This window comes from Gorilla gorilla, chromosome 2 (assembly GCF_029281585.2).
Source record: "Gorilla gorilla gorilla isolate KB3781 chromosome 2, NHGRI_mGorGor1-v2.1_pri, whole genome shotgun sequence".
Taxonomy (NCBI): domain Eukaryota; kingdom Metazoa; phylum Chordata; class Mammalia; order Primates; family Hominidae; genus Gorilla; species Gorilla gorilla.
Window position 1 is genome coordinate 134,159,215 of NC_086017.1, and position 26,099 is coordinate 134,185,313.

General features: G+C 50.8%; 1 protein-coding gene across 2 annotated transcripts in view; it reads right to left on the reverse strand.

Moving 5' to 3' along the window:
• The window catches only part of ADCY5 (adenylate cyclase 5), a 167,040-nt gene that overhangs the window by 19,857 nt on the left and 121,084 nt on the right, over positions 1-26,099 (reverse strand). For both annotated transcript variants that reach the window (XM_031009482.3, XM_055383817.2), the window contains exons 7-14: positions 25,478-25,619; positions 23,163-23,303; positions 18,608-18,630; positions 17,530-17,674; positions 15,875-15,972; positions 12,095-12,182; positions 1,902-2,018; positions 915-1,079 (exon numbers count right to left, since the gene is read on the reverse strand). In XM_031009482.3, coding sequence (XP_030865342.2) covers positions 915-1,079; positions 1,902-2,018; positions 12,095-12,182; positions 15,875-15,972; positions 17,530-17,674; positions 18,608-18,630; positions 23,163-23,303; positions 25,478-25,619 — 919 coding nt within the window. The remainder of the gene's footprint in view (positions 1-914; positions 1,080-1,901; positions 2,019-12,094; positions 12,183-15,874; positions 15,973-17,529; positions 17,675-18,607; positions 18,631-23,162; positions 23,304-25,477; positions 25,620-26,099) is intronic.

Sequence of the window (26,099 nt, forward strand, 5' to 3'; positions counted from 1 at the left end):
ACAGGCTTCATGTGTGCACCCATAGGGAGCTGGGGGTTTGGGAAGTTGGGGGCTGGAAGCCCAGCCCAGCTGCTGACAGCAAACTGCTTCCTGGCAAACGCAGTACCATGAACGAAGCAACTTGCACGCCACAGGTGCTTCATATATGCTGTTTTCCGAATAAGGATACGTGGTATTATTTTTAAACCCAAATGCCTGTAGGCACAAAATTTCTTTTTGGGGTGATGAAAGTATTCTAAAATTAGATGATGATGATGGCTGTACACATCGGTGAACACATTAAAAGCTACTGAACCGTGCACTTTGAATGGGTGAGGTTTATAGTAGTGCTGCTTTGGGATTGGGTTCCTTTGCTCCCCTCCCTCCTCTCTGACTCTAACAGCTGGGGCTTAGGTGGGTTCTCCTGGGGTGGGGTAGGGTCTGCTAGAGAAGCTGAGGGTCTGTAAAGTTTTGCCCTCAGATCAGGAGCACGAACTCTGTCTGGAGCTGGACAACTTGAATGAGAGCTCCAACTCTGTTGAGTCCTGGCTGTGTGATCTGGGGCAAATTACTTAGCCTCTCTGTGTATCAGGTTCTTCGTCTCTACAAAGGAGATAATATAATACCTATGTCATAGGCTGTTGGGAGGATTTAATGAGTAAGCGCATGTAGAGCTCTCAGCCACAGTCCCTGGTAAGCACTATAGAAACAACAGCTACACCGCTTTAACAGTCACTGTCATACGGAGGAGGCTCCCCTTGTTCCCAGTGCAGACACTGGCATGTAGGAGTGAGAGATACTGGGGTAAGCAGGCCTCTAGAAGACAGTGAGCTGCTGAGACCCTGTCCTTCAGACTGTCCTGAGCAGCTGAGGGGACAGTGGGGGAGGGCAAGGGACTCTTCACCACTCCCTTCCAGCCCCTGTGCACCCAGTACCTCGGGGAAGTTGCAGTTGGGCCAGGGGCTGCCACAGAAGCCCTGCTCATCGCCCAGGCTGTAGTTGACGGCCGACTCCGCCACGTGACACGCGTTGACCTGGCTCGCGCTGATGTTGTGCTCCTGTGCCAAGCAGCCCAGCAGGTCCCTGGAGTTGCACGTGAACTGGGGGGAGGAAGGAGGGTGATGAGGGGAGGGTAAGCTGCTGGGGGACAGGTAGAGCAGCCCAGCCGACCAGGCCGCAGGCTCCCACCTGTCCTCCGCCTCAGGTGCAGCATGACACTGATGGGGACAAAATCTGAAAGAGGCTGAGGAACGGGCAAAGTCTGCCCAGCTGTCCTGGCTGGAGGGGGTATGGCTAGCGTGCCCTCCCAGGGAGGGGTTCTTAAACTTGCCTTGGGGACATTCCCTAAACTCTTCCTGGCCCCACCAGGCTTGAGAATGAAGAGCTAAGAACTTCACTTAGTGGGAGAGTAGCCAAGCATAGTGGCTCATGCCTGTAATCCCAGCACTTTGAGAGGCCGAGGCCCGCGGATCACTTGAGCCCAGGAGTTTGAGACCAGCCTGGCGACCAGCCTGGCAACATGGGGAAACCCCATCTCTAAAAAAAAAAAAAAAGACAAAAATTAGCTGGGCGTGGTGGTGCACACCTGTAGTCCCAGCTACTTGGGAGGCTGAGGCAGGAGGACCTCTTGATCCCAGGAGGTGGAGGTTGCAGTGAGCTGTGATGGCACCACCGCACTCCAGCCTGGGTGAAAGAGTAAGACTCTGTCTCAAAACTGGAAAGAAAAGAAAAGAGAAGAGAAGAGAAGAAAAGAAAGAACTTGTGTGAGGCACATTGAGTCAAAGCTGATCCCAGACCCAGGTGCGAAACAAATAAGAACTTCCAGGGAAAGTCTCTCCTAGCCCTGCTTGTCGGGTACACGGCTCCACTGGGTTTGATCCAATGGGACTGCAGAGGTGCTAGGAGGTCGTGCAGCCACCCACCATGTTGACAAAAGCCGCCAGGAACACCAGGGTGATGGTGAACACCCCAACCAGGGTGCTGTTCATCTTGGACCGCACGATCTTCCTGGAGAGGGTCTGCAGTGGGGAGGGGAAGAGCTAGGGTGGGGGCAGGGATGGAGAGGGAGGGAGGGAGAGACGGAATAGCATTCAGCAAGGACTCCACAAATGGTCCCAGGAGTGCAGTGGACCCACCTGTGTCTCTCCCCAGCATGACCCCCGGGCCTTCCTGGTGGCCCTTCCAGCCTGCAAGGCTCCAGCCTTGAACCGCTGCACCATTGCTTCCAGGTCAACGGCAGGGCAGATTCTGCAGCTGACCAGGAGCGGGACTACGTGGGGAACCCAGGTGAGAGAGGCAGGAAGACAGGAAAGATGGTATCTTGACCCAACAGAGAAATCAATAAAAAGCACATTGACCCGCTGTGTGCCATCAGGGAGGGGCGGTGGGTGGCAGCTGAGGAGTCGTGGAGGGCTCAGAATGTTCCCAGGAAGGTTGAGAAGGCTTCTGGGAGGGAGTGGGCAGCGGTGAGTTTAAGGATTTGGAGAGGACTAGGCCTCTGGGCTCGGGAGGAGGGACTGACCAGCGAGGAGCCGGAAGGAGGTGGGTGTGGCCCTGAGCACTGAGTGAGCTCTATCCTTAGCACCAAGCTCCAAGGACTTGCCATTTCCCTCATTCTCTCCTACGCTGTATTCTTCCACCAGACAAACCATGTCTACTCAAAGACCCCCTGCAGCTTTGGTAATTAAATGATTGGGCTCCTAAGTCCCATTTCTGCCACCAAATCTGATGCAGCTGGCCTTGTAAATCATGTCCCCCTCATCTCCCATGCAACCTAGGCTGAAAAAGAATCTGATGGACAGAGAAGCAAAGCAGTGGATCCAGGATGCCCTACCCCTACCTGCCCCCAACACTTCCTGCTGAGGCCTATCTGCTACAGACAAGCTAGGTGTCTATAAAACCCCCCAAGGGCAGACAGGGTGGTTGAAAAAGCACTGAGCCAGGAGTTGGGAAGCCTGGGCTTGGCTTGGCTTTTCCTGTGTGTTCCTGAGCAAGCCGCATCCCATCTCTGAAGTCTCCTATTTGTAGGGCTCTTGGGACCTTTGGGCACCCCTAGCTTTTGTGGTGAGTGAAGCAGGCAAAGGTCTCTACCCCAATCATGGGCTGTGAGCATCCCTGCAAATTCTTGCTTAAACTGCCAGACCACAAGGCTTCTCCATCCCGATACTGACAGCGTCTGCAGTTGGCCACACTGACAGACAGCTAAGTAGGTCATGGGGCCGTAGCATGACCACCATGTGACCACTTACTCCCAGTGGGGAGGGGAACTGGCTTGTGTGCTACAGTATTTGCTGCCAACTCAAAAAAGTGTCGGGCCCTTGGTCCAGTGTTCTTCAGCTGCAACCCAAACCCACTACATGTGCAGCATCCATGAGGGCCCATCACATGGGACTTCAGTGGCAAAGTGACTTCAAACACAAATATGCTGACCCTCATGCTGCTGACTGTAACATGAGTAATAAAGTTTTTGTCTCTGACCCAGGAGTCTTGTGTCTTCTGCCAGGCTCTATGAAACAGCAACAAGCAAACTCATTAGCTTGTAAGTAGACAGAGTTCTTGACAAAAAGTCAGGCCCCTGCTCACCCCTGGGTCTTGGCTTGGGGCTGGCTGTGTGCATAGGGAGGGTGTATATCTTTCTGACCCCAGAATCCTCCTCCACCCTTCCAGCAAAGCCATTTCCTATCAGCACAGGGAAAGAGGGGACCACAAAGATGGATAGATCACAGGAAGAGCTGCTGCCATGGCAGAGGCCTGGCAGTGCTCTGCCTCCCACGTTCATGCCATTCTCCTGTCTCAGCCTCTAGAGTAGCTGGGACTACAGGCTGAAAGATGAAGGCCTGGGACTCCATCTCCCCAGCAGGAGAGCCTCCCAGGTATGCTCCTATACCATCAAGCCTGTGGCACATGTTCTGAACAAACACTGGGATAATAAAGGAGACCCTCTGGGATAATAAAAGAGACCCTCTGACCAAACCCTCTTATGTGGTAGAAGGAAAGGTGTGATCTGGAGAGCATAAGCTTGTATTAAAATCCTGCTTAATAGACATAAAAATAAATCAAATACATTGAGGGTCCAGAAACAAACCCTTCCATTTATGGCCCAATGATTTTGACAAGGGTTCCAAGACAATGGTGAAAGGACAGTCTTTTCAACAAATGGTGCTGGGACACACAGATATCCACATGCAAAAAATGAAGTTGGGTCCCTACTGCACCCTGTACAAAAATGAACTCAAAATGGACCAGAAAACTTAAATGTAAAAGCCAAAACTACAGACCTCTTATGGGAAAACATACAAGTAGACCTTTGTGACTTTGGATCAGGCAACGGTTTCTTAGAGGTGACACCAAAAGCACCAATCAAAAAAGAAAAAAACAGATAAATTGGACTTTATCAAAATTAATTATTTTTGTCCATCAACTAATACCATCAGGAAAGTTTTAAAAAAGTATTGGTGAGGATGCAGAGAAACTGGAATCCTTGTGCATTGCTGGTGGGAATGTAAAATGGGGCAGCCACTAGGGAAAACAATAGGGTAGCTCCTCAAAAAATCAAGCATAGAATTATCATATGATCCAGTAATTCCACTTCTGGGTATATCCCCCAAAGAATCTGAAACAGGGACTTGCACAGATAATTTGTACGCCCATGTTCACAGCTGTATTCTTCCTAATAGCCTGAAAGTGGAAACAATTTAATTGCCCATCAATTGATGAATGAATAAACAAAATGTGATATATCCATACACTGGAATATTTTTCAGGCATAAAGAGACTAAAGTGCTGTTACATGCTACATGGATGAACCTTGAAACTAATATGTTAAGTGCATGAAACCAGTCTCAAAAGGCCATGTGAGATTCCCTTTATGTGAGATGTCCAGAACATGTGAATCACAGAGACAAAGTAGATGAGTGGTTGCTGGGGGCTGTGGTGATCAGGGAAGGAAGAGCGACTGCTAATGGGTCTGGGGGTTTCTTCTGGGGATGACAACAATGTTCTGGAATTAGCACCAATAGTTGAATAACTTTGTGAATATACTAAAAACTAGTATATTAAAAGTTCATTCACCTTTATAAAGGTGAATTTTATGGTATGCATATTATGTCGCAATGAAGCTCTTATTTTTAAAAATCTTGCTCAGCCTCTTATTGGCTGTGTGATCCTGGGGTGTTACTCTACACTCTGAGCTTCCGTCTCCTATTGGGAAATTGGGAATAGCTCTCGCCCAGAGTGGCTATCAAGACTTAGTAAAGTGATGCATTTGAAAGTGCTCTGTAAGCTGTTAAATGCAACAGAAAAGTTAGTTAATATTTGCATTTTAAAGAGCTATATTGCCAATAAGAATGAAAGTCCTTACTTCCCATTTAAAGGAATTTTTGGTTTCACAGCTGGGGAAGTGTTTTGGCACTAGCATGAGGATCTTAGTCTGAAATGGTATGACAGATGGTTTCAAATTGTTGGCTGCTGAAAATTTTGTCATTCTATCTCCATCCCCTTCCTTCACCCCCACCCCAACTCCTATTTGCCCTATGTTGTTTAAACTGTTCAGTTCTGATCACCCCATCCACTGATTGAGAGGCTTCTTTCATCATTTTGCAATCACCAATGTAATGACTGATAGAGGCAAAGGTTACTAATACGTGCTAAAACTTTCTTAATAAAAGGTGGTTGGGGAATAGAGTATGCACATTAGCTTCCTGGTGAATATGGGACCAGGAGCTCCACAAGGACCATCCAGAGGCGAGGAGAAGAACTGCAGGCTTAAAAAAAAATCAGTGTTAGATGTGGCTCTACCATCTAATGAATGACTGAGTGTGCACTGGCTTGCTTGCTTGCTTGCTACAAGCCAACTTCCTCCATGCTCTTTTTTTTTTTTTTTTTTTTTTTTTTGAGACAGAGTCTCGCTCTGTCGCCCAGGCTGGAGTGCAGTGGCATGGTCTCGGCTCTCTGCAAGCTCCGCCTCCCAGGTTCACACCATTCTCCTGTCTCAGCCTCTAGAGTAGCTGGGACTACAGGCGCCCGCCACCACGCCCGGCTAATTTTGTTTCTGTATTTTCAGTACAGACAGGGTTTCACCGTGTTAGCCAGGATGGTCTTGATCTGCTGACCTCGTGATCTGCCCGCCTCAGCCTCCCAAAGTGCTGGGATTACAGGCGTGAGCCACTGCACCGGGCCACACTCTATACTCTTTAAAAAGACTTTCTCTTGACTTTAAAACCTCAGTAGGAACTCAGGAATTACTGTTCTTTTGAAGTCTCCAGAAGATTTGACATCCTGTCTTGATATCAGTTTAAAGAGTGTCTCATCTCCTATAATTAGAGAGTTCATCTGTATGTCAGCCCTAAATCTAGATTTTACTAACCCCAGTTTGGATCTTAAAACTCTTGGCCAGGCGCACTGGCTCATGCCTGTAATCCCAGCACTTTGGGAGGCCGAGGCGGGTGGATCACGAGGTCAGGAGATCGAGATCATCCTGGCTAACGAGGTGAAACCATGTCTCTAATAAAAATACAAAAAATTAGCCGGGCTTGGTGGCAGGCACCTGTAGTCCCAGCTACTTGGGAGGCTGAGGTAGGAGAATGGCGTGAACCCGGGAGGCGGAGCTTGCAGTGAGCCGAGATCGCGCCACTGCACTCCAGCCTGGGCAACAGAGCGAGACTCTGTCTCAAAAACAAACAAACAAACAAACAAAAAACAAACAAAAAGAAAAAACAAAAAAACTATTCGCCAGGGGCAAAGTCTCTTCCCAGGGCTACACCACAACTGCAGTCAGATCGTGGAGAGGATTTTCCAGCAGGATAACTGCCTGCACCAGCCAATCACTTAATGCTTGCTCACAATCAGAGCCCAGAAAAAGAACTGTCTTCAAAAAATAAGTTCAGAACCAGTACATTCCCAATCTGATTAATTCAAATCAATTCAACATGAAAAACAGGAGTGGGAACATAGTTAATAAACCATGATTGGGGTAAGGAACAGTTTGATCCTGGCCTCTTTGAGTGTCTCCAGGTACATCGAAGACCTCCCTGGGCCCCTGTCTGTGATGCGGGGCCAGGGTATTGCAAAGATAAAAGGAGGGGATGAAATTGGATGGCAAAAAAGTTTAAGAATACAGCCTCTTTGACTAGGAGCTAATAAAAGAAGCAGTAGCTCCTACTTCAGAAAAAGAAAAAAAAGGTAAGAAAACCACAGAGGTCAAACCTGGCAGGCAGAAGGGGTCCACACCAGTGCTCTCACCACTTGGCCTTTCAGGAGTCAACTGGATATATTAGCACAGGCAGTGTCCTGGAGGGGAGGCTCACGGGCTCTGAAGTAAAAACCACCTGGGTTTAAATCCTAGCAATAACCACTTCCTAACTCCAGGATCTAGAAAAAGCTGTCTAACCTCTCTGGGCCTCGGTTTCCTCATCTGCAAAGCAGATTCAATAAAAGCTACCTTTGAGGCTCAGGAAACACAGCTCCAAGTAGCATAGCTTGGATGTGCATCCTGGACTGTCCTGACTTGAAAAACACAGGGAGAACCTACAATATGCCTCCTGGAACGAAGACCTCTCCATCTCCTAAATGAATGACGTGTATGAGATGTGAATGGTGACAGCAATATGTCCCCTGAGCATGCAGGGGGAAAGGTGAACATGGGAATCCTAAAATCTTCACAGGATGGAAGACACCTAGGAGGGGAGGGGTACTGGTTGCACAGTTAGACCCTATTTTAGAAACTGTGGACCAGGAGTTGAGTTGGAGTGGTAGAAAGGAGAACCAGCAAGGTGGGTTTAGCTACATGCAGGCTGCAGGGAGAGGAGAAGAGGCTCTGTCAGTGACTGCAGAGCAGACAGGGCCCACAGGAGGCTCTCGTCACAGATCCCAGGTGCTCATACAATCAGGTCCAGGGGATGAGTACCATGTAGACCAAAAGCAAGCCATCAGGCTGGGGGATAAGAGAGAGAGATTTACACACACACACACACACACACACACACACACACACACACACACACACACAGAGCTACGCAGCTGAGTTCCCTCACAGGGCCTATCTGTACCTAAGTCCCAAACTGCTGGGAAGGAATTTGGCCTTCTAATGAGCCACAGTAAAGGCTGAGGCACCTAGATCAGGCGGTGGGGAAAGGGGAGTCACCATTTGGGCGGTGGCGGCAAAAGTACCAGCACTGTCAGGTATAGACCAGGGCTGCTTCACCGGATGATGAGGCAGGAGCTCCAGGGAGTCCAGTGGAACATTTGGAGCTGGCCAAAGAGGGAAGGGGCTTCACTCAGGAGCTGTGAGTGAGCTCCCTATCCCTGGAGGTGATCAAGCAAAGCAGAGGCCGGCCCACCCCTCGCAGGGTTATCACTCGGAATTCCAGCCTCAGGTAGGTGGCTGGGCTCTCTCACTGCATGGGCCCCTTCCAACCTGAGATTCTCTGAGTTGTGGACAACGTGTGACGGTGAGCAGGGCTTTAACACGGTTTTCTCTACGAAAAGCAGTTCTGGGGCCTAGGTCAGCACAGAAGTCAAGGGAAGGAGGGGGGGGTTCATGCAGATGTGCAGACTTGCCCTCTAAGACAGCATCTCCAGAAGAAAGCACTCAAGGGGATGGTCCCTAAGGCAAGGCATCTGAGGGGCAGTGGGGGCTCTGCAAGGCAGCTGAGGCTCAGGAGTGAAACCAGGACTTGAGGACACGATGAAGACCAAGGCACCAAGTTAGCCCCGCTGAGAAATCCAGGGGAGTGTGTGAACTGCACTGAGCTGTGTCTGGAAAAGACTGAACAGGCCCGAGATAAAAAGGCCACCAGAGCACTTAGCAAGAAGGGAAAACCCGGAAAGAACCAGGGAAAACTGCTCCCCGACAGCCAGAGAAGACGACTCACTCTGTCAACACTCTCATATTTCTCTCTTCGAAAAGGTTAAAATATGGACAGTTCAAGGAAGTCAGTCCATGTTGTTCTGGGAAAATGGAAAAGTAAATGAAATAGAGAAAGAGACTGACACTAACTGGCTTGGGGGTAATTTAGGAACTGTCGCATCTCATTGCAAAGCCACTCCCCGTGACTTCTGAGAGACTGGGAAAATGAGAAAAAGTTTCTGCGTTCTGGTAAAACTGCAAATGTTTTTCAAAAAGAAAACAGAAGGACCCTAAACACTGCAGGCTAGTCAGCTTTGTGTCAGCACCTGCAAAGGTGAGAAAATGAATTTCATTCGGTCAACCCACCGCAGTGAGTGTGCCACGGTGCTCAGAGACAGGCAGACATTCACAGAGGGGAAGAAGGGGTACTGTTCCCCGCCACGCACATGGCAGGAGGTAGAGCCAGGGAGACGCTCCTTTCATGTCTTCACGTGCAAGCTGTTTAACCCACAACATAAAAGAGGGAAGAAGAATAATTCAGTGGAAAGAAGTTCATATTACAAATGACTTCTCAAATTGGGCTGTGTTCCAGAAAGCGGACAAATCCTGAGAAAAGGCTAATCAGGCCAGGAGAGAAGGAGGCGGCAGGGATGGGAGCCAAGGGTGGGTGCTGGAGTCTATTCAATGGGTGGACCACCAGCCCAGAGCGGCAGCTTCCAGGTTTCATAAGCCACTAAAATTCTTTACTGAACCTTTCTATCTGTAAGATGGAAAAAGCAGGCTCCCTGGCTGGATGGTGTGGGACTGGGGGGACAGTGTTTGTGTGGCCTGGGGGTAGAGGGCGGGTATTCCATCCACCGGCCCCTCCCCCATCCAAGGAAACTGAGGCCTCTGCAGCACAGAGGCAGCAAAAATCACTGGGCTAGATAAAAGAACTGAGAACTTGCTCAGTGAATTTGGCACTGATAACAAAATAGGCAAATTCAACAATACAAAAGAAGGCAGGGATGATTTTCATAATTCATCATGAACTGTGGGAAAAAAACTCATTAGACCAAAAATGGCCAGTGAAGGTGGCTGCAGGCAGGAAAATGGGCCCATCCTTCCCCTCCTCCACAACTGACTGCAAATCAGGAAACTCAAATGGAATGAAATCAGTATAGCTCAGGTTCACCTAAGCCCCTAACAGAAAAGAAAGGAAATTTAGGTTCAAGCTTAAAAAATGGCAGACTATGCACAGCTTTGATTCTGATCTGAATGGGCTAATTAAGCACCTGAAAGAAACAAACAAATAATGACTTTGCCTCAGTTCCTTACTGAAAAAAAGAAATGTTCTCTTTGGGGTTCAGCAAAAGAACTTTTAACTATGGTTTACTTTTTTTGTAGGTGGTTGTGACTTTTCATTGTGGCAATATTTATACAACATAAAATCTGCCATTTTAACCATTTTTAAGTGTACCATTCAGTGGCATTAATCACACTCATGTTGTGCAACCAATATTGCTATCAATTTCCAAAACCCTTTCATCACCCCAGACAGAAACTCTGAACCCATTAAGCAATTACACCTGTTCTCCCTCCTGCCAGCCACTGGGAATCTCTGGTCTGCTTTCTGTGTCTATGAATTTGCCTGTTCTAGGCATTTCATATAAATGGAATCAGACCATACGTGTGACCTTTTGTGTCTGGCTTCTTTCACTCAGTGTCATGTTTTCAAGGTCCTTCTATGTCGTAGCATGAAACAGCACTGCATTCCTCTTTATGACGGAATAACATTCCACTGCAATTTACAGCACGTTTTGTTTATCTATTCATCTGTTGATGGACGCTTGGGTTGTTTCTGCTTTGTGGCTACTGAGAAAATACAGTGTCCTTCCATAGCCACGGGATGAAGAAGTGGAACTGTCCACTCTGGATAAAGCAGGCTTGGGGGGGCCTTGACAACAGAAAGACCAAAAGGCAGGAGTGGCTGAACATGGGGCAGGAGGGAGGCTGTGGCCTTGAGGAAGAAGGGTCAGTGGAGAGGCAGGGAACCAGCTAACGTTAAGCCCTACGATGCAGCCTATCAGATGCTACAATACTAGCAATGGATGGAGCACGCAGCTCAGCATGGCGTGCTTCTCACAGACGTGCCCAATGGCTCTGGCTGACCCTGCCCTCTCTGGCTATCCACCTCTGCACCTGCCAGGGGAGGTGAACCACACCAGGTGATTCCTAAGGTCCCTTCCAGTTCTGACAATCAGTCCACCAAGACCTTGACCATGACGTGACTATACAGTTAACAGACTAATAAGGGCCCTCTCTGGAGGGTGGAGAGAGAAAGGGGACTTTGGAGGGGATGAAGGTCCAATTCCTCCAGAATGAAGACATGGTGCTCACTGCAGAAGAGGGTGCAGCTTCCAGGGGGCCCCACCGCCCACCCCAGAGGCTTGGCTCCTAGTGAGCGTCAGGGGGAGTCGGAGAGGCTCAGCAGATGTCGGAGAGGCACAGATCTGTCCCAGGGATGAGTGCTTCCCGGAGGCCAGGCTGGTGCATCAGGGAATTCTGAAACCACTAGTGAAGAAACTGAGGGAAAGGCCTGAAGGGCAGGGCAAACAGGAACATAAGTGGTTTCTACCACAGACCAGAGTGACCCAGAGCCAGGTCGCATTGAGGGACACAGCTGGACAGGGGACACAGTGGACAGGGGACACAGCGCGCCTAAGAGATATGGGAGAAAAACTCAGAACAAGAGCTACATTTCTGCTGCCAACACCAGCTGGCTGCATGGCCTGCTTGAAAACACCAAAACACACTCCTCATCTATGTGCTGGGTGGCTCAAGACCTATAATCTCTGAGGTCCCCTCCAGGGAAAATTCCAGAGCACATGGGAGCACCAAAGCGGGTGTCGAGAGAGACCTCCTCCACACCCATTCTCTCAGCAAATATTCACTGGGCACTGCTCTGTGCCAGACTTGGTGCTCGGTGCCCTTCCTTCCTTGTGCATAACATGAACAGGCACAGCAGCCACAGCATCTTCTGGTTGCAGAGATTTGCCAAGGGCAAGTTAAAACAGCCAGTGAAGAACAGGCTCCCACTGACCATTTGCCAGACTCCAGACGAGCTTGCTGCCAATGCCATTGGAGAGGTGTGGCTGGCATCAGGCACTCTCCCACCCCTGCCAAGCACAATACTCGGGCCCCTTCACATTTTGGGCCCCTGGGTAGGGCCCCTAGGGCTGAGAGAAGTGGGAAGAAGGTGGCTGCAACCCAGCTGTCAGCTACACTCACCTTTACGCAGGAGTAGATCACAGACACAAACACCACCAAGGTCAGCAGCAGGGAACAGGTCAGGTAGAAGCTGAGCATGAATACGGAGCTGGAAGGAGAGAGGAAGGGAGGGAGAAGCCAGGCTCAGGTGGCAGGGCTGCAGCTTCTGGGGGGCCTGCCTGGCAAGCAGGCCACAGGTCCCCCGTGCCCATCCTCACAGCTTCAGAGGGCCTGGGCTCTGAAATCCAGAGAAGGAACCTGAAGTTGCTCCACCTCCCCTAATCCACTGCCCAGCCTTTTGCACCGACTCCCTGAGTAGGGCTTACACGGCCTTGCAGGTGGATTCTGGAACCATAAGGGTATGGTTCCCTCCCCTTCCGGTGGAGACAGCAGCCCACAGGAAGCTGAATGGAGAACCAGGTGACACCTGATAGGTATTTTGCCTAATTCTCAGCTATTCACTGATGTGCTTCATTTAGCTTGGAAGAACCACCTGGTTACTCCCTCCAAGTCGTCACTCACAGCTCCATAAATAACTGTGAAGGCTGAAAACTGATTGGATCAGTAGCCTTCATTTCTAGAAATGCCTATGTCAGCAGCACAGCCAGCCACTCTTTGAGAAACAAGGGTGGCTGTCTCTTTAGAAGGGCAGAATCTCTAAGCCCCACCCACTTTCCGCTGCCAGGTCCCACAAGTCCTGCAGTTTTTGCTCCTTGATTCCTAGCCAGTTCAACAAGCAAAATGCAAGGATTTCCCTCTGCCCCTCCTTCAGATGCAGATCACAGGTGACCTTCATGGCCACCACGGGTGGCCACCCTCAGACAAAAGAGCTGTAAGTGACTTTCCATCTGGAACTTCCCATTGGCCCTCCTGGGGCAAGGGTTGGCCCAGGGACAACACACCCCACCATACCACCAGGTGGCCTTTCAAGGGAGGAAGAGTGGCCTGACGAGGCCAGGTGTTGTTATGGGGTTAAAAGCCCGTGGGGGGCGTGAGACGCAGGTGAACACCTCTAGGGAGGATTCAAACAGCGTCTTTGTTCCAGGCCTCCACAAAAGCCCGGCACTTAGCTGCCTTCAACAAACGGAACAAGGGAAACGAATTCTCTTCAGGGGAAAAGAAAGATCTTCAGAGTGGCTTTTAAGGCTTTCCTAGAGAGGAGGTGGCTAGAGAATGACCTCTGCCAATGTCTAAGCCACTTGGAGCTGTGGCCAGAGGAGGGAATGAAGCCGTTGCGGGCAGGGCAGGTAACTGAGATGACCCAGCCCCCAAGCCGCTGCAGAGAAGGAAAAGCAGCAAAGAGGCAGGACTATGCACTCAAGCTACAGGGACTGTCAGTTGCAATGGGATGAAAAACCAGATTGCTCTTTTTTTTTTTGAGACAGAGTCTCGCTTTGTTGCCCAGGCTGGAGTGCAGTGGTGTGATCTCGGCTCACTGCAATCTCTGCCTCCCAGCTTCAAGTGATTCTCCCACCTCAGCTTCCCGAGTAGCTGGCATTACAGGTGTGCACCACCACACCTAGCTGATTTTTGCGTCACCACGCCCGGCTGATTTTTTGCATTTCTGCTGTGTTGGCCAGGCTGGTCTTGAACTCCTGGCCTCCAGTGATCCACCTCCCTTGGCCTCCCAAAGCGCTGGGATTACAGACGTGAGCCACTGCACCTGGCCTCCAGGTTGCTTCTTGATACTTGTGGGTCCACATCCGTACAGAAAGATAGGGTTTTATGCCAACAAGGACCCCAGCTCTGCACAGCCTCAGTGCAGGGGTCAACCAGGGTGGAGCTGGCTGCCAGTGCCTGATTTTCACCTGTGGCATCCAAGAGAGTCATGACAGATACAAATGTAAGGGGGATATTTTCATTCTTTTAATAATGCCATTAAAAATAAAATACATTTTGACACCATATACCTCCTGCTATGGTACATGGAGAAGGACACATCATCATTTCAGTGGGAGCCTTATCAAAATGTAGACCCCCCCAATCTAATCATGAAAAAACATCAGACACACCCAAATTGAAACTACAAATTAATTGGCCAGTACTCCTCAAAAGTGCCAAGGTCATGAAAGACAAGCAAAGGCTGAGGAACTATCACAGATGGGAGGGGACTGAGGACATGAATCAACTACATGCGACATGGGATCCTGAACTGGCTCCGGGAACACAAACTGGATAGTGAGGGGAAAATGACGAATTAGAATAAGGTCAGTAGATGAGTTAATAGTATCATTTTAGTGTTAATTTCCCAGTTTTGATCATTATATACAGTTACGGAAGTTGTCAACATTCGGGGAAACTGGATGCAGGATGCACAGAATCCCTCTCGGCTACTTTTGTAACTTCTCAAATACCATTATTTCAACATGAAAAACAGAAGGTACTGGCTTCGGGGACTCTTTAGATGAAGCATGGCTTAGAAGATTTAACCAAATGCAATCAGTGGATTTTGAGTAGACCCTGGCTACAAATAAACTAAAAGTAGAAGACATTTTGGGGAACAGTTTGGGAAGTTTCAATATGGACTGGGTAGTAGATGATAGTAGGGACTTGATGTTAATTTTTTTGGTACATAAAGTATTGGGGTTAAGGAGGAAAATGTCCTTAAATTAAGTATATATTGAGGTTTTAGGGGTAAATGTCTTTGTCTAAATTTAATTTTAAAAAATCAGAATAAAAATAGATGAAAAAAACTGCAAAATATTAACAGTTGTTCTATCTAGGGGATGGGTACTGATTAGATTACTTACTTTTCTGTGTATTTGAGGAATTACATAATAAAAAGTAAAAATATGTATTTATACATATACATATATGTATGTGTGTGTGTATATATATGTATAGGTGTGTGTGCATGGGTGTACATACATAAGGCACTTATGTTTCTCTCCCAAGCGAGACTCTAATGTGAATGACAATTTAACAAACACCTCAACCTCATTTCCAAAAGCCCACTGCATACTTCAAAGTACTCCCCATAGAAGCCATAGGCTTTCTCGGAGACACAGCCAGTCCTCAGAAGAGTTCAGAAACACCTCTTTGTGAAATACCTTCAGAACTTGAAATCCATTCTTAGAAATATCCACAGTAGTAGAAAACCTGCATCTTTTGAAGATTTTTTTTTTTTTTTCAAGAACTAACAGAAAGCAGCTCAGGGAATACTTTGGGTGACTCAATTGTCAGTGGTGGGGTGGGTTAATGGGACGAGACAATTAAGTGATAAAAAGGCGTCTCTTGACCAGGCGTGGTGGCTCACGCCTGTAATCCTAGCACTTTGGGAGGCCAAGGCGGGTGGATTGCCTGAGCTTGGGAGTTTGAGACCAGCCTGGGCAACATGGTGAAACCCCGTCTCTACTAAAATACAAAAAATTAGCCAGGCGTGGTGGTAGGCACCTATATTCCCAGCTACTCAGGAGGCTGAGGCAGGAGAATTGCTTGAACTTGGGAGGCAGAAGTTGCAGTGAGCCAAGATCACGCCTCTGCACTCCAGCCCGGGCAACAGAGCGAGATGCTGTGTCCCCACCACCCCCACCCCCCCCCCAAAAAAAAAAGCATCTTTCATGCAGCTGTGCAGCGCCTAGTGAGAGTTGCCCACCCTGGAATGAGCACATCACCTTCCCGCCCAGAGAGGTCAGACCCCTGGCTTCCTACCCCACCGAGGGCACACTCAGAAACTTCTCTCCCTGCCTGAGCAAGTGCAGGCCAGACTCCCTGCTCTGTTCTCCTAAATGACCACCCCCTCCCACTCCTGGGATTCCCTGCAGCCAGAGGAAGGAGCCCAAGAGGGACGGGGATACTCACTGGGGCACGATGGTGATCTGGACAAAGCAGATGAAGAGGAAGACGAGCGAGGCACACGCCACATAGGCACCAAATCGGTCGTCTACCTGCTTGGAGTACTGAGAGGAGACGGGCAGGGTGAGAGGGGCCAAGGTACCTGGCCCGGTCTGCTCCAGCCCTGCCAATCCCACACACCCGGGGCAGCCACTCAGGGCTGGTCACCTGTGCAGCCCACTCCCACAACAGGGAAGACTTGAGAACCAGAGTCAAACTTAGACCCCAGGAAACCAGTCCAGATCACCAGAAGGTAGTGCCTATGGAGAGGGCAGTTGAGACAGACCTGAAACCTTCTGCAGGTGGGTCACCTTCAGAGTAATCCATAATGATCATGGCTGTACATGACTGCATGCCATCTACACGCTAGGAAACATGCCAGGTGTCTACAGGCATCATCCAGCACCTCCACAACAGCCCAAGAAGTCGGAATAAAACTGCTGTCATTTCTTCTTCAGAGATGAGCAAGCTGGGCCTCAGAGAGCTCACATGATTTGTCCAAAGTCACATCTGAGGCTCCCAGCCCCAGCTCCGCCCATGATACCAAGCAGCCACACTGATAGAGGTTGAGCTGGCACAGTCACCCAGAGTAACACCCAAGTCAGGTCCATATACTGCTGGTCCCTTTCCACAGCTTCACCTTGCTAATTCAGTGTGCTTGCCTGGTTTAATGCTGATGAGCATACCACAAGTCCATTTTAACTGAACCCTGGGGAGATGCTGCCACAAAGTCCAAAGAGAACTGACTGGACCAGGGTCTGACTCCAGCTCTGTCACTACTTCACTGGGGGGCCAAAAGCAGGTCCCCCAACCACTCTGGGCTTTAGCTTTCTCATTCACAATGTGAAGAAATGCAACAGAGAGATCTTGACTGTCCCTGCCAACTTTAACACTTTGAGGTCCCAATGTGACAAAGCAGTTGGGCTGTCCATTGACAATGATAATAACAATAATGCAAATAGCAACTAATATGCACCGAACGCCTACTATGTGACAGATACTGTTTCATACATAGAAACTGCTGGGCATGGTGGCTCACACCTGTAATCCTAGCATTTTGGGAGACCGAGGCGGGTGGATCACCTGAGGTCAGGAGTTCAAGATCAGCCTGTCCAACATGGTGAAACCCCATCTCTACTAAAAATACAAAAATTAGCTGGGAGTGGTGGCGGGCGCCTATAATCCCAGCTACACAGGAGGCTGATGCAGGAGAATCACTTGAACCTCGGGGGAGGAGGTTGCAGTGAGCCAAGATCAAGCCACTGGACTCCAGCCTGGCCAACAGAGTGAAACTCCGTCTCAAAAAAAAAAAAAAAAAGAAAAAAGAAAAAAAAAAGAAACTCATTTCATCCTCACTATGACCCTATGAAGTGGGAATGTTAACTGTCCCCATTTTCCAGATAATGAAACGAAGTCACAGAGAAGTCAAGGTGTATCCCTTCCAACCAGGGAAGCCTCCCTAGAACTTGCATCTCTCTAGGTAGTGCAGCATCAGAGCTGGGGAAACTGAGGCCACCCCTTCCGTGGTGCTGGGGGCATGAGGGAGCCCTCCTGTTTTCTTGCCCTCCTCCTCCTGGTCCTGGTTCAGCACAGGGGCCTCCTTCCCACCCAGGGTGCTGTACCTTCTTCTCTAAGTCAGGCTCCCTGAAGGTCAGGAGGAACTTGCGGACGTGCTCAGACCGAAGCCTATCGATGCTCCTGGCGTCAATGGCACGGCCCAGAAACTCATCCACTTCATCCTCAGGATTCGCACTCTCCTGGGCGTTCCTGGGGAGCAGAAGGCACAGGCGTGAGACACGCTGACCACAGCGGCACCGGCAGAGGGCTGGCTCTTCCGACCATCCCCCCAGACTCTCGGAGAGGCCCGGCAGCTGTCCACCATCAGCCCAATCAGGGCAGCGGGAGCTGAGACTGAGACCAGAAGCCTAAGCCGTGCTCTTAACAACTGCACAGATGAACAGACAACTGACCAAGTCTCAGTCCCCTTCGGGCCGAAGGGCCTTGTTGACAATAGGCTTTTCTGACTCTGTTAACATATTATATTAGCATAACAATGTGAGCTACCATTGACAGTTTAGTTGGACTTTCCCTACAGCTAACAGGCTCTGCTCTTTACCCTCTAGCTCTATCCTTCTGAAAAGAAGCCCTAGATCGGGCAGTGAGAGTTTCTGCCAGTTTCTGCCACAGGGACTGTGGCCCACCTGGTTTCTTTCACCCAGCTCAGGGCACTCTTGAGAAGGAGGTTTCATAGACTTGAGTGCTGACCTTCAACACCCTGTTTCTCAGGGTGGAGCCCAGTCCTGGAGTGGAATTTCTGACAGTCCTGAGAACCGGAAGTGAAGGAGGGAGAAGAGGGCATTGCCTTGGGGCACTGGATGCCAGGCACTGCTGACCAGTGTGTAAGGTCTGCACTTTCCTGAGGGAGCCATGTGTGCACACGTGCACAAGCGTGTCACGGAGATAAAATGAGCAGTGCTGAGGCCCTGTCCTTCTGCTGGGTGGCCTGGGCTCCTGGGCTGCCCTGGCCTGTCTGGGGCTGCTTGCTGACCACCTGACGGCTAGGGTGGGCTCCATTCACTCTCAGCTAGGACTGCAAGAGGGGTCATTTTCCATGGAGTGTGGAGAAACCAAGTGATAAGGTGGATTGGGAGATATCCCCCAGACCCAGGGAGCAGGAATAAGGAAGGGCATATTACTCACTTGTCCTTGGGGTCTTCAAAGCCCTAGAAGAGAAGGATAGAAAGAGAAAGAGAAGAGAATGAGAACAGAGACAACTGAAAGCTCAGAAGCTTCTAGATGGCTGCAGCTCATCTCCTCTCTACAGTCTCCCAAAGGATGTGGACATAGAGAGGATTGTCATTCAGCAGCTCCTTTCCTTCCTTCCTTCCTTCACTTGGAGAATACAGCTGGGTTCTCCCTAAGAGACAGGTGCTGTGCTAGACGCCGGGGATGCCCTGAGATTTCACTTCATCCACCGGCACAATCCATGTGTCTAAGCTCTTCCTGCCCCCACACTCAACTCCTTTCCTAAATCTCTCCTCACCATCCTCCTGCACCCTGGGCTCAGAGGGTCCCCTCTCAATCCTGCCTCTTACTCAGATGGAAATCGGAAATTGCTGGGCTGCACAATCTCTGTCACACAGACACACTCATGCACACTCACCTCCTTGTGTACATCACACCAAGCACACATAAAATCCCCAGGAGTTCGCACATTTTGCACTTAAAAAAACTACACTCTAGTTACCTGCAACAGCTGTTTCAGTAACTGAAAATCAATGCTTTCTTGTAAGGCCAGGGTTGTTTGGGGACTCAGAGGGTAAGGAACCCACCTGCCACAGATCTGACTGCTGTTCTCTCAGAGTTGAGGGTAGGAAGGGCCCTTACCGGCTGTCAAACTCAAAGCCCTCTTGAATCTATGAATTCCACAAAGGGAGAGATGTGTGTCAGGGTCTCACCAGTGGTGGCAGAATGGAGGCTTCCCCATTGTGGGGAGGGGTGGAATCTCAGAGGTGGTGCGCGAGGTGACAAGTAGCCCCAGGACTTGCTGTTTAGATTAGCCTCGGGATGCCAGGACTAGGACAGAGGATGCCCCTTCCCTGGCAGTGTGGAGCACTCTGCTGGGCAAACAGAGTTCGGCAAACACTGGGTGAACCCAAAATCCAAACGAACACACCACTCTTCATTCCCAATGAGGACACGGTTTGAAAATACAAAAAGAGGGATTTATGTTCCTCTCCATGAGCCAGGGCCACCAGGCACTAAAACAGACTTGGGGCCCTGGTGGCACAGAGGCTCTACCCCCAGCTGAGGGCTCCGGGGAGCCTCAGCAGCCTCTGGAGTCACCTCCAAGTGACCAACTATAGGCTCTGAGCTCCTCCCGGGCTGCCAGGACCGGCCCAGGATGGCCTGGCAGTTGTCTGCCTAGGCAAACTGCACCCTTCTCCTTGTCCTCTGAGAATGGCCAGGCCCTCCCTCCAGGCTGTAAAGTGGTCCCACGTCACCATCCCAGGAGGCGTAGATGTCACTCAAGTGAGCTCTCCCTCTGGGGGGCAGGCCCGTGCCTGATGCTCCCAGGATCCCTTGGAGCACAGGCGTGGCGGGCAGCAGAGAGCTGGACAGGCAAGCTCCCTGCGGAAGACCCCCTGCGAAGGGTTGGCCCACTCAATTCCATCCCAGGAGCCGGCGAAAATTTTACTACGGAACCGAGAAGAACTGAGCTATATTACATATATGCTGGTCTCTATGGTTCAAAAATAGGCCGAAATGTTGTGAATAAGCCTGTTCTGACCTTTCCCGATGCTCCTTTGGTCATCTGCTGAGGCTGGTGCATGGGACCCATCTTTTCTTCCTGTGCTGAGTAGGGGGCTGGGACCATCCTAACCACACTGCTTGCCATGTTGGTGTGGAGAGCTCAGCGCCAGGTCGGCATGGCGAGTTGGTAACAGTACAGAAAATATACTGGTACACAAACCATGGCAGGGGGACCATTAAGAACACAACGGAGCGGACTGGGCTCAAATCCCGCCACCTACTTACTCTAACAGTTCCAGGACAGTGGCTACTTGGCCTCTCCCAGTCTGCCTACACTCCCTCCTGCAGCACCTGGGCCCCACCCTACTGGCCATTCCTGGGTTTGGTGAGAGGAGCTCAAGCCCACACGTGTCTTCCCACTGGCAACCTTTTTATTAATAAATAACCTTAAAGACCTTATGACACTAGTGCCTAAGCATCAACCAGCACGGCTCATCACTTTTAAAAGCTGGGTAAAAGCTGGAAAAAGATTTAAAAGGCACTGCTGACTCCGACTTCAAACCTTCTAACAGCTCTCACTCACTACTTCGTGCTCCCAGCCCCCCATCCCTGCTTCAGTGGACTGTTTCTCATAAAACTCATCCAGCGTGGGCAGCTCAGGGTGAAAGCTCACCTTCCATGGATCTCTCTCCAACATTCCAGGCACGTTAGCATGGAAAGCCCAATGGCCCTCACGGCACTGAGGAACCTGTCTTCATCCCCAGCCTAGATATTCCCACGGGCCACGCTGGAGTGGGTCCCAGAGGCTGTCCATTGATGGCAGCCCCCTCAGGGGACACCAGGCCCAGCCAGGACAGGAGCCTCTGTTCCCACAGCCCTGTTCTTCCACACTCCTTCCCCTCCCTGCTGGGCAAAGTGATGAACGCTGTGGAGGAGACTTCCTGGCAGCCTCCTTCTCCAGAGAGTGTCCCTTCCCCATGACAGTCCTGACTGCAAATTCTTCCAAAATTCCTTGTCCTAATGATGAGTAATATATCTGCCAACACAGTGCTTATAGTCCAAACTATCTCCTTTAAGACTCCAAAATAACTAAAGATATAGCTTATATCAAATATCACTAAAAAATAACTTTCCAAGGATTCTGAACAGAAAGAATCTCTCACCACCAGGCCCTGCCTCCCTGCTGGTTGTTCCCTGCTCTTCCCTGGCCACCTCTGCCTTCCCCTCCTCCCTATCTCCCTGCCCTACTCCCCAGCTTCCCCTCCACTTCCTGCTCAATGCCTCCTCTCTCTCGGCTCTCCTGCCCCTTTGCTGTCCCTGCTCTCAGTGCTTCCCCCTTTCCCCCTTTCTCCCTTATTTTTATTTTTATTTTTGAGATACGGTCTCGCTCTGTCCCCCAGGCTGGAGTGCAGTGGCGTGATCATGGCTCACTGCAACCTCAACCTCCTGGGCTCAAGTGATCCTCCTGCCTCAGCCTCCCGAGTAGCTAGGACTGAAGGAGCATGCCACTATGCCTAGCTAGTTTTCCTTTTTATTGTTTGTAGAGACAGGGTCTCACTATGCTGTCCAGGCTAGTCCTGAACTCTTGACTGCCCTGACCATGTGGGTACAGTGTCTGCAGGAGACTATCAAAGGGCTGGGGTGGCAATGGGGTCGCCAACTGCTCTTTGCTCAGGGGAGGGAGGGTAGTGGCTGGAGCCCTTAGTGGCACTGACCAGGTCTGCGGACATTCAAGTTTGGAGCCCTGGGGAAGGCCAGGTTTCTCCACTCTGCTGTCTGGTAACCCAGGGCCCCCCCAAGAGGTGTCTCTACTGTCAGAATGCTAAATGGGGGTCTTGGCTCAATTCACTTTTCCTCCTGTACATTTTCCTTAAGCTCGTATCATCTGCTACGTGTTGGCTAACAAGGAGCAGAGCGACTGGGTCCCCAGCATGTCCCCTTCTCCAGGCTCCTGGCTCTTGTCTGCTGACCCTGCTGGATTTTCAGGGAGTCCGTCTCTGATCCCTTCTGCCACAACCTCAACCCAGTCTGCTCCACAGAGCCCAAACTTGGAGCTACTTGTGCAACATGCCCCTCCTTCACTAAGTGGCCACACAGAAACCACACACACACACACACACACACACACACACACACACACACACACACAGTCCCTGTGCCATCCCTCGGCCCTTCCTTGGTATGGGTGACTCCCACCTGGGAACCTGGTGCCCCCGAGCTGAGCAGCATGCCTGAGGGGCAGAAGCCAACCTCTCAAGACAGTAGGAGAGAAAACACCACTGTGGTAACGTGGCTTCTTCCTCCTCTTCCCACCAGGAATCCATCTTCCTGTCATTGCTGCCAGAGCCCAGGCAGTGCATCCTGAATTCACCTGTCCCGGTGTGCGCAGGCAGGGTCCCTGGAGGTGGAGCTGACACCCGACCATGGCCTCCCTGACTTGCTCAGCCCACATGCTCCCACTGGAAGGCTGGCATTAGTGGGGGGTCTTTCTCAGCACAGAGGGCAAAGGGGACCACCACCTGGCACTTCCCAGAAAGCACTAGGATAGTTTCTGAGCAACTGAACCAAAAGATGTGGTTTCACTTGCCTGGGAAATGCAGGAGGTGCTGGAAGAGGGTATGACAAGCTGGTGCCCACCCAACTCCCTGGGGCCTCACCAGACAGTGCCAAGAGACAGCTGGAGGCTGTGGCTGGCCGAGTCTAGCCACACATGCCTGCTTCCAGGCTGTGCCACAAGCTCTGCCAAGAGGGAGGGAGGAAGGGGTGCTGCCAGTCTGTTCCAAAGCCTAATGAGGCATGCCACGGGGTGGTGGGGAGAGCTTGGGGCCAGAAGCAGGTGCCCTACTCCTAGTCCAAAGTTGGTGCAAACCGCACTTGTATTTGCTTGTGTGGCTCCCCAGATTCCCTTGGGCAACACGAGACATCTGGTGTGGGCCTCATGCCCACAGAAGGCCCTAGCCTTGGAAAGTGTTGCCCACAGGCTGCCCCACCAGCCACTCACCATCCGCTTCATCTCCTTGGACACCTGGTTGCCACCCAGGTGGTTGTAGAAGGGGCGCTCAGCCCCCCAGTGTGGTGGGTTGTGCCCGATGGAGTTGGTTCTCTGGCGGTTCATCTTGGCGATCATGGCCTTCTCTTCTTTCTGGAAGACGAACACAGATGCATCAGCCTGCGGGTGGGGGGAGATGAGGAGTCCAAGCGGAGGGCTCCTCACCCTTCCCCAAACATGGTACCTGGCCAGGTAAGGGGCTAAGGCAGCTGCCGTTTCCTCTCTGCACAGCCCTGGAGCCCAGAGCTCGGCCCAGATCCTGGAACTCCCCAGGCAAGCATCCTGGATCTCTCCAAACTCCCTAATGCCAGCCCTGGCTGGCTCAGGTGGGAGTGGCAAAAGATGAAGAGAGTTGGTCTTGTGAGAAAGCAAAGAGCTTGGGAACATCTGCCATTTGCAAGGAGTTCTCCCTGTAAGTTTGACTGTAAGATTCTATCCTGAGTGCCCTTCTCTCCTCTGGATGGCCTAGGCTCCGAAAGGCCTGAGCTGACGCACCCAGCTGCCCGCACTGTGCTTCCTCCCCCTACTCTGCGGGGCAGGGCAATCAGAGAGGGCTGAGCTTGGGTCTCCTAGGCAGCCAGGCCAACTCATGCCTAAGCCTCCCAACTTGGTCCCTGGCAGGCTGTGGTGTCACATCAGGCTTTGCTCATGGGCAGGCCAGGGTAGGGCTCTAGCTACAGCCTCAAGGGTGGGTGGGGCCTGATCTGAAGTTGCCCAGGGGGTACCAGAGGGAGAGGAGACCTGGGATCACAACCTCTGCTCAACTTCTCCAAAATATGCTATAACAGAGAGGGCACTAGGACACGCCCCGGGGCCCAAGAGGCCACTTCCAAAGAGGTTTGGGTCAGTGAAGTTATGAGATTCAAGAGCTGACAGGCATTGTACAAATACACAGAGTCTCAGTCAGCTATCTATGGGCCAACACACTCCCCAGGATCTCGTCTATCTGTCTGTCTGTCTATCCATCCAAATGGGTGCAAGAGAGCTGGAGACCTGAGGCAACCCTCCCCTCAACTCCCTCCCTTGTCAGATGAGGTGACGGTGGGGACACACAGCCTGCTTCAGCTGACATTGCTGGTGGGGGTGCCTGTCACTCTTTCTGTCTCCATTTCATCCTTTTTGGACCGCTTGTCCAGCTAGAAGAACCAAGAGCCAGGGAACTCAGGGTCTAGGGCAGGAAGCTGCGGGAGGCCTTGTGACCCAGGCACAGAGAGATGTGGGTAAAGAGCCCGGAGGACCCAGTTCATTGATACTATGGCCAAGGGACTGGCCAACGCTTACAAACGTGTCAAGGAAACCATGAGGAGCTGTCCCCACAGGGCCCTGAATCCCCCATCCCTCTTCCTGGTGCCTGTGGAGGGTCTGACACAGCTCCCATGAAGGGCCCCTGCAGCCAGGATCTGTCCCCTGGGGCGCTGCATGGTAGGATAAGGTGTCCCTCTGAGGTCCCTCTTGGCACGGGCACCTGCCCTCAACAGCCCTGCCTGCCTCCCTTTAAAAATCACCTTTGCTGTCATCCAAGACTCTCTGAACTCTTCTCACAGATTAATTTTGTCTTTCGTTTCACTTCTTAGGAAGAGAAATGGGGAAGCTTTTCTCTATCAAAGGGCACTGACTGACAGATAAATTCCCCAGAAAGACTCATAAGTAAAAGGCATTTTAGTTTAGGGAGAAATAGAAAATGTTCTCTTGATTTGCTTTAAAAATTAAGAACATGGAACATGACACTATTAAAAATAGAACACTGAAGTCTGCTAATAATTTAGCTTTATATTTCAGCAAGTGTGGGCTGAGACAAAGGGGGAAAAAGAAACAGACTAGAAAGGGAAAGGGGAAAATAGGTTCAAGAAACAAAGACATAGGCACATGTGGAGATGGACACCGAGCTATGGATCAGAGAGAGAGAGATTAGGGCAAGTGTCCACCCCAGTAAAAGACAAATGAAAAGGAGAGAGATGGAGATAAAATATACGGTATCCACAGACTCCCTTGATGCTGATTTCCAGCTTGTGGACTTCTGATGTCTTGTTGCTAACTGATTTGAGGCCTGTTGCATTTTTGCAAAAGAAGCACTATTAAAAGATTCCCTCTTTACCATCCTTTTTGCAAGGCCTAACTGCCGGGGTCCTTTTTAAGATGCAGGAACCACAACTGCATAAGAAATTCATGACTTCACTCAAGGAAAGAGAAGGAAGCAGCAGGTCATGAAAATGTTCCTCCCTGGAGGAAGGGAGCCCCTCAGCCCCCCGGTCCCCCAGCCCACAGACCCGCTTCTGGGTGCAGCGCAGGATGAGGAAGGTCTCGATACTGTGCTCCTTGAGGTAGGCGTTGCGCTCGCCCCCACAGCCTGGCTCCACCTCGTAGTCCCCATTCAGGTAGTTGAGTGTAGCCTTGGTGATGTGGATGCGTCTACAGGGGGGCAGGGATCAGGGTGGAGAGGGCAGAAAACTCAAAGTCAGAATGTCAGCCCCCGTGAAAAACCAAACTGCAATTAGTGGGTTCACCACAATTCAAACCCTAGGGCCCCAAGCTCTGCTCAAATCCTAACCTCAACCTTGCATGGTACCCTCCATTACTATCAAGTGGGCTCTCATGCCCACTGCAACCACACTATCTCACACTGAACATCCTGGCACAGACCACTACATTAGCTTGCCCAAGACAACATGGCCTCCAGTCTTGCAAACTTTGCAAGCCTCTCACTCCTGCTCAGAAGCCAGCAATGGCTCCTGCGTGCGACAGGACGGAGTCCAAATTCACGAGCCTGGCACTCATGCCTTCTGAACACAGGCGCTGTTTCTCCTAGCCATCCCTAAAAGGCCATCTGCTCTTCTCCCATTCCTTGGAAATGCTGTGTTCCCCACACCTGTGCCTTGCCTCACTGCGTTC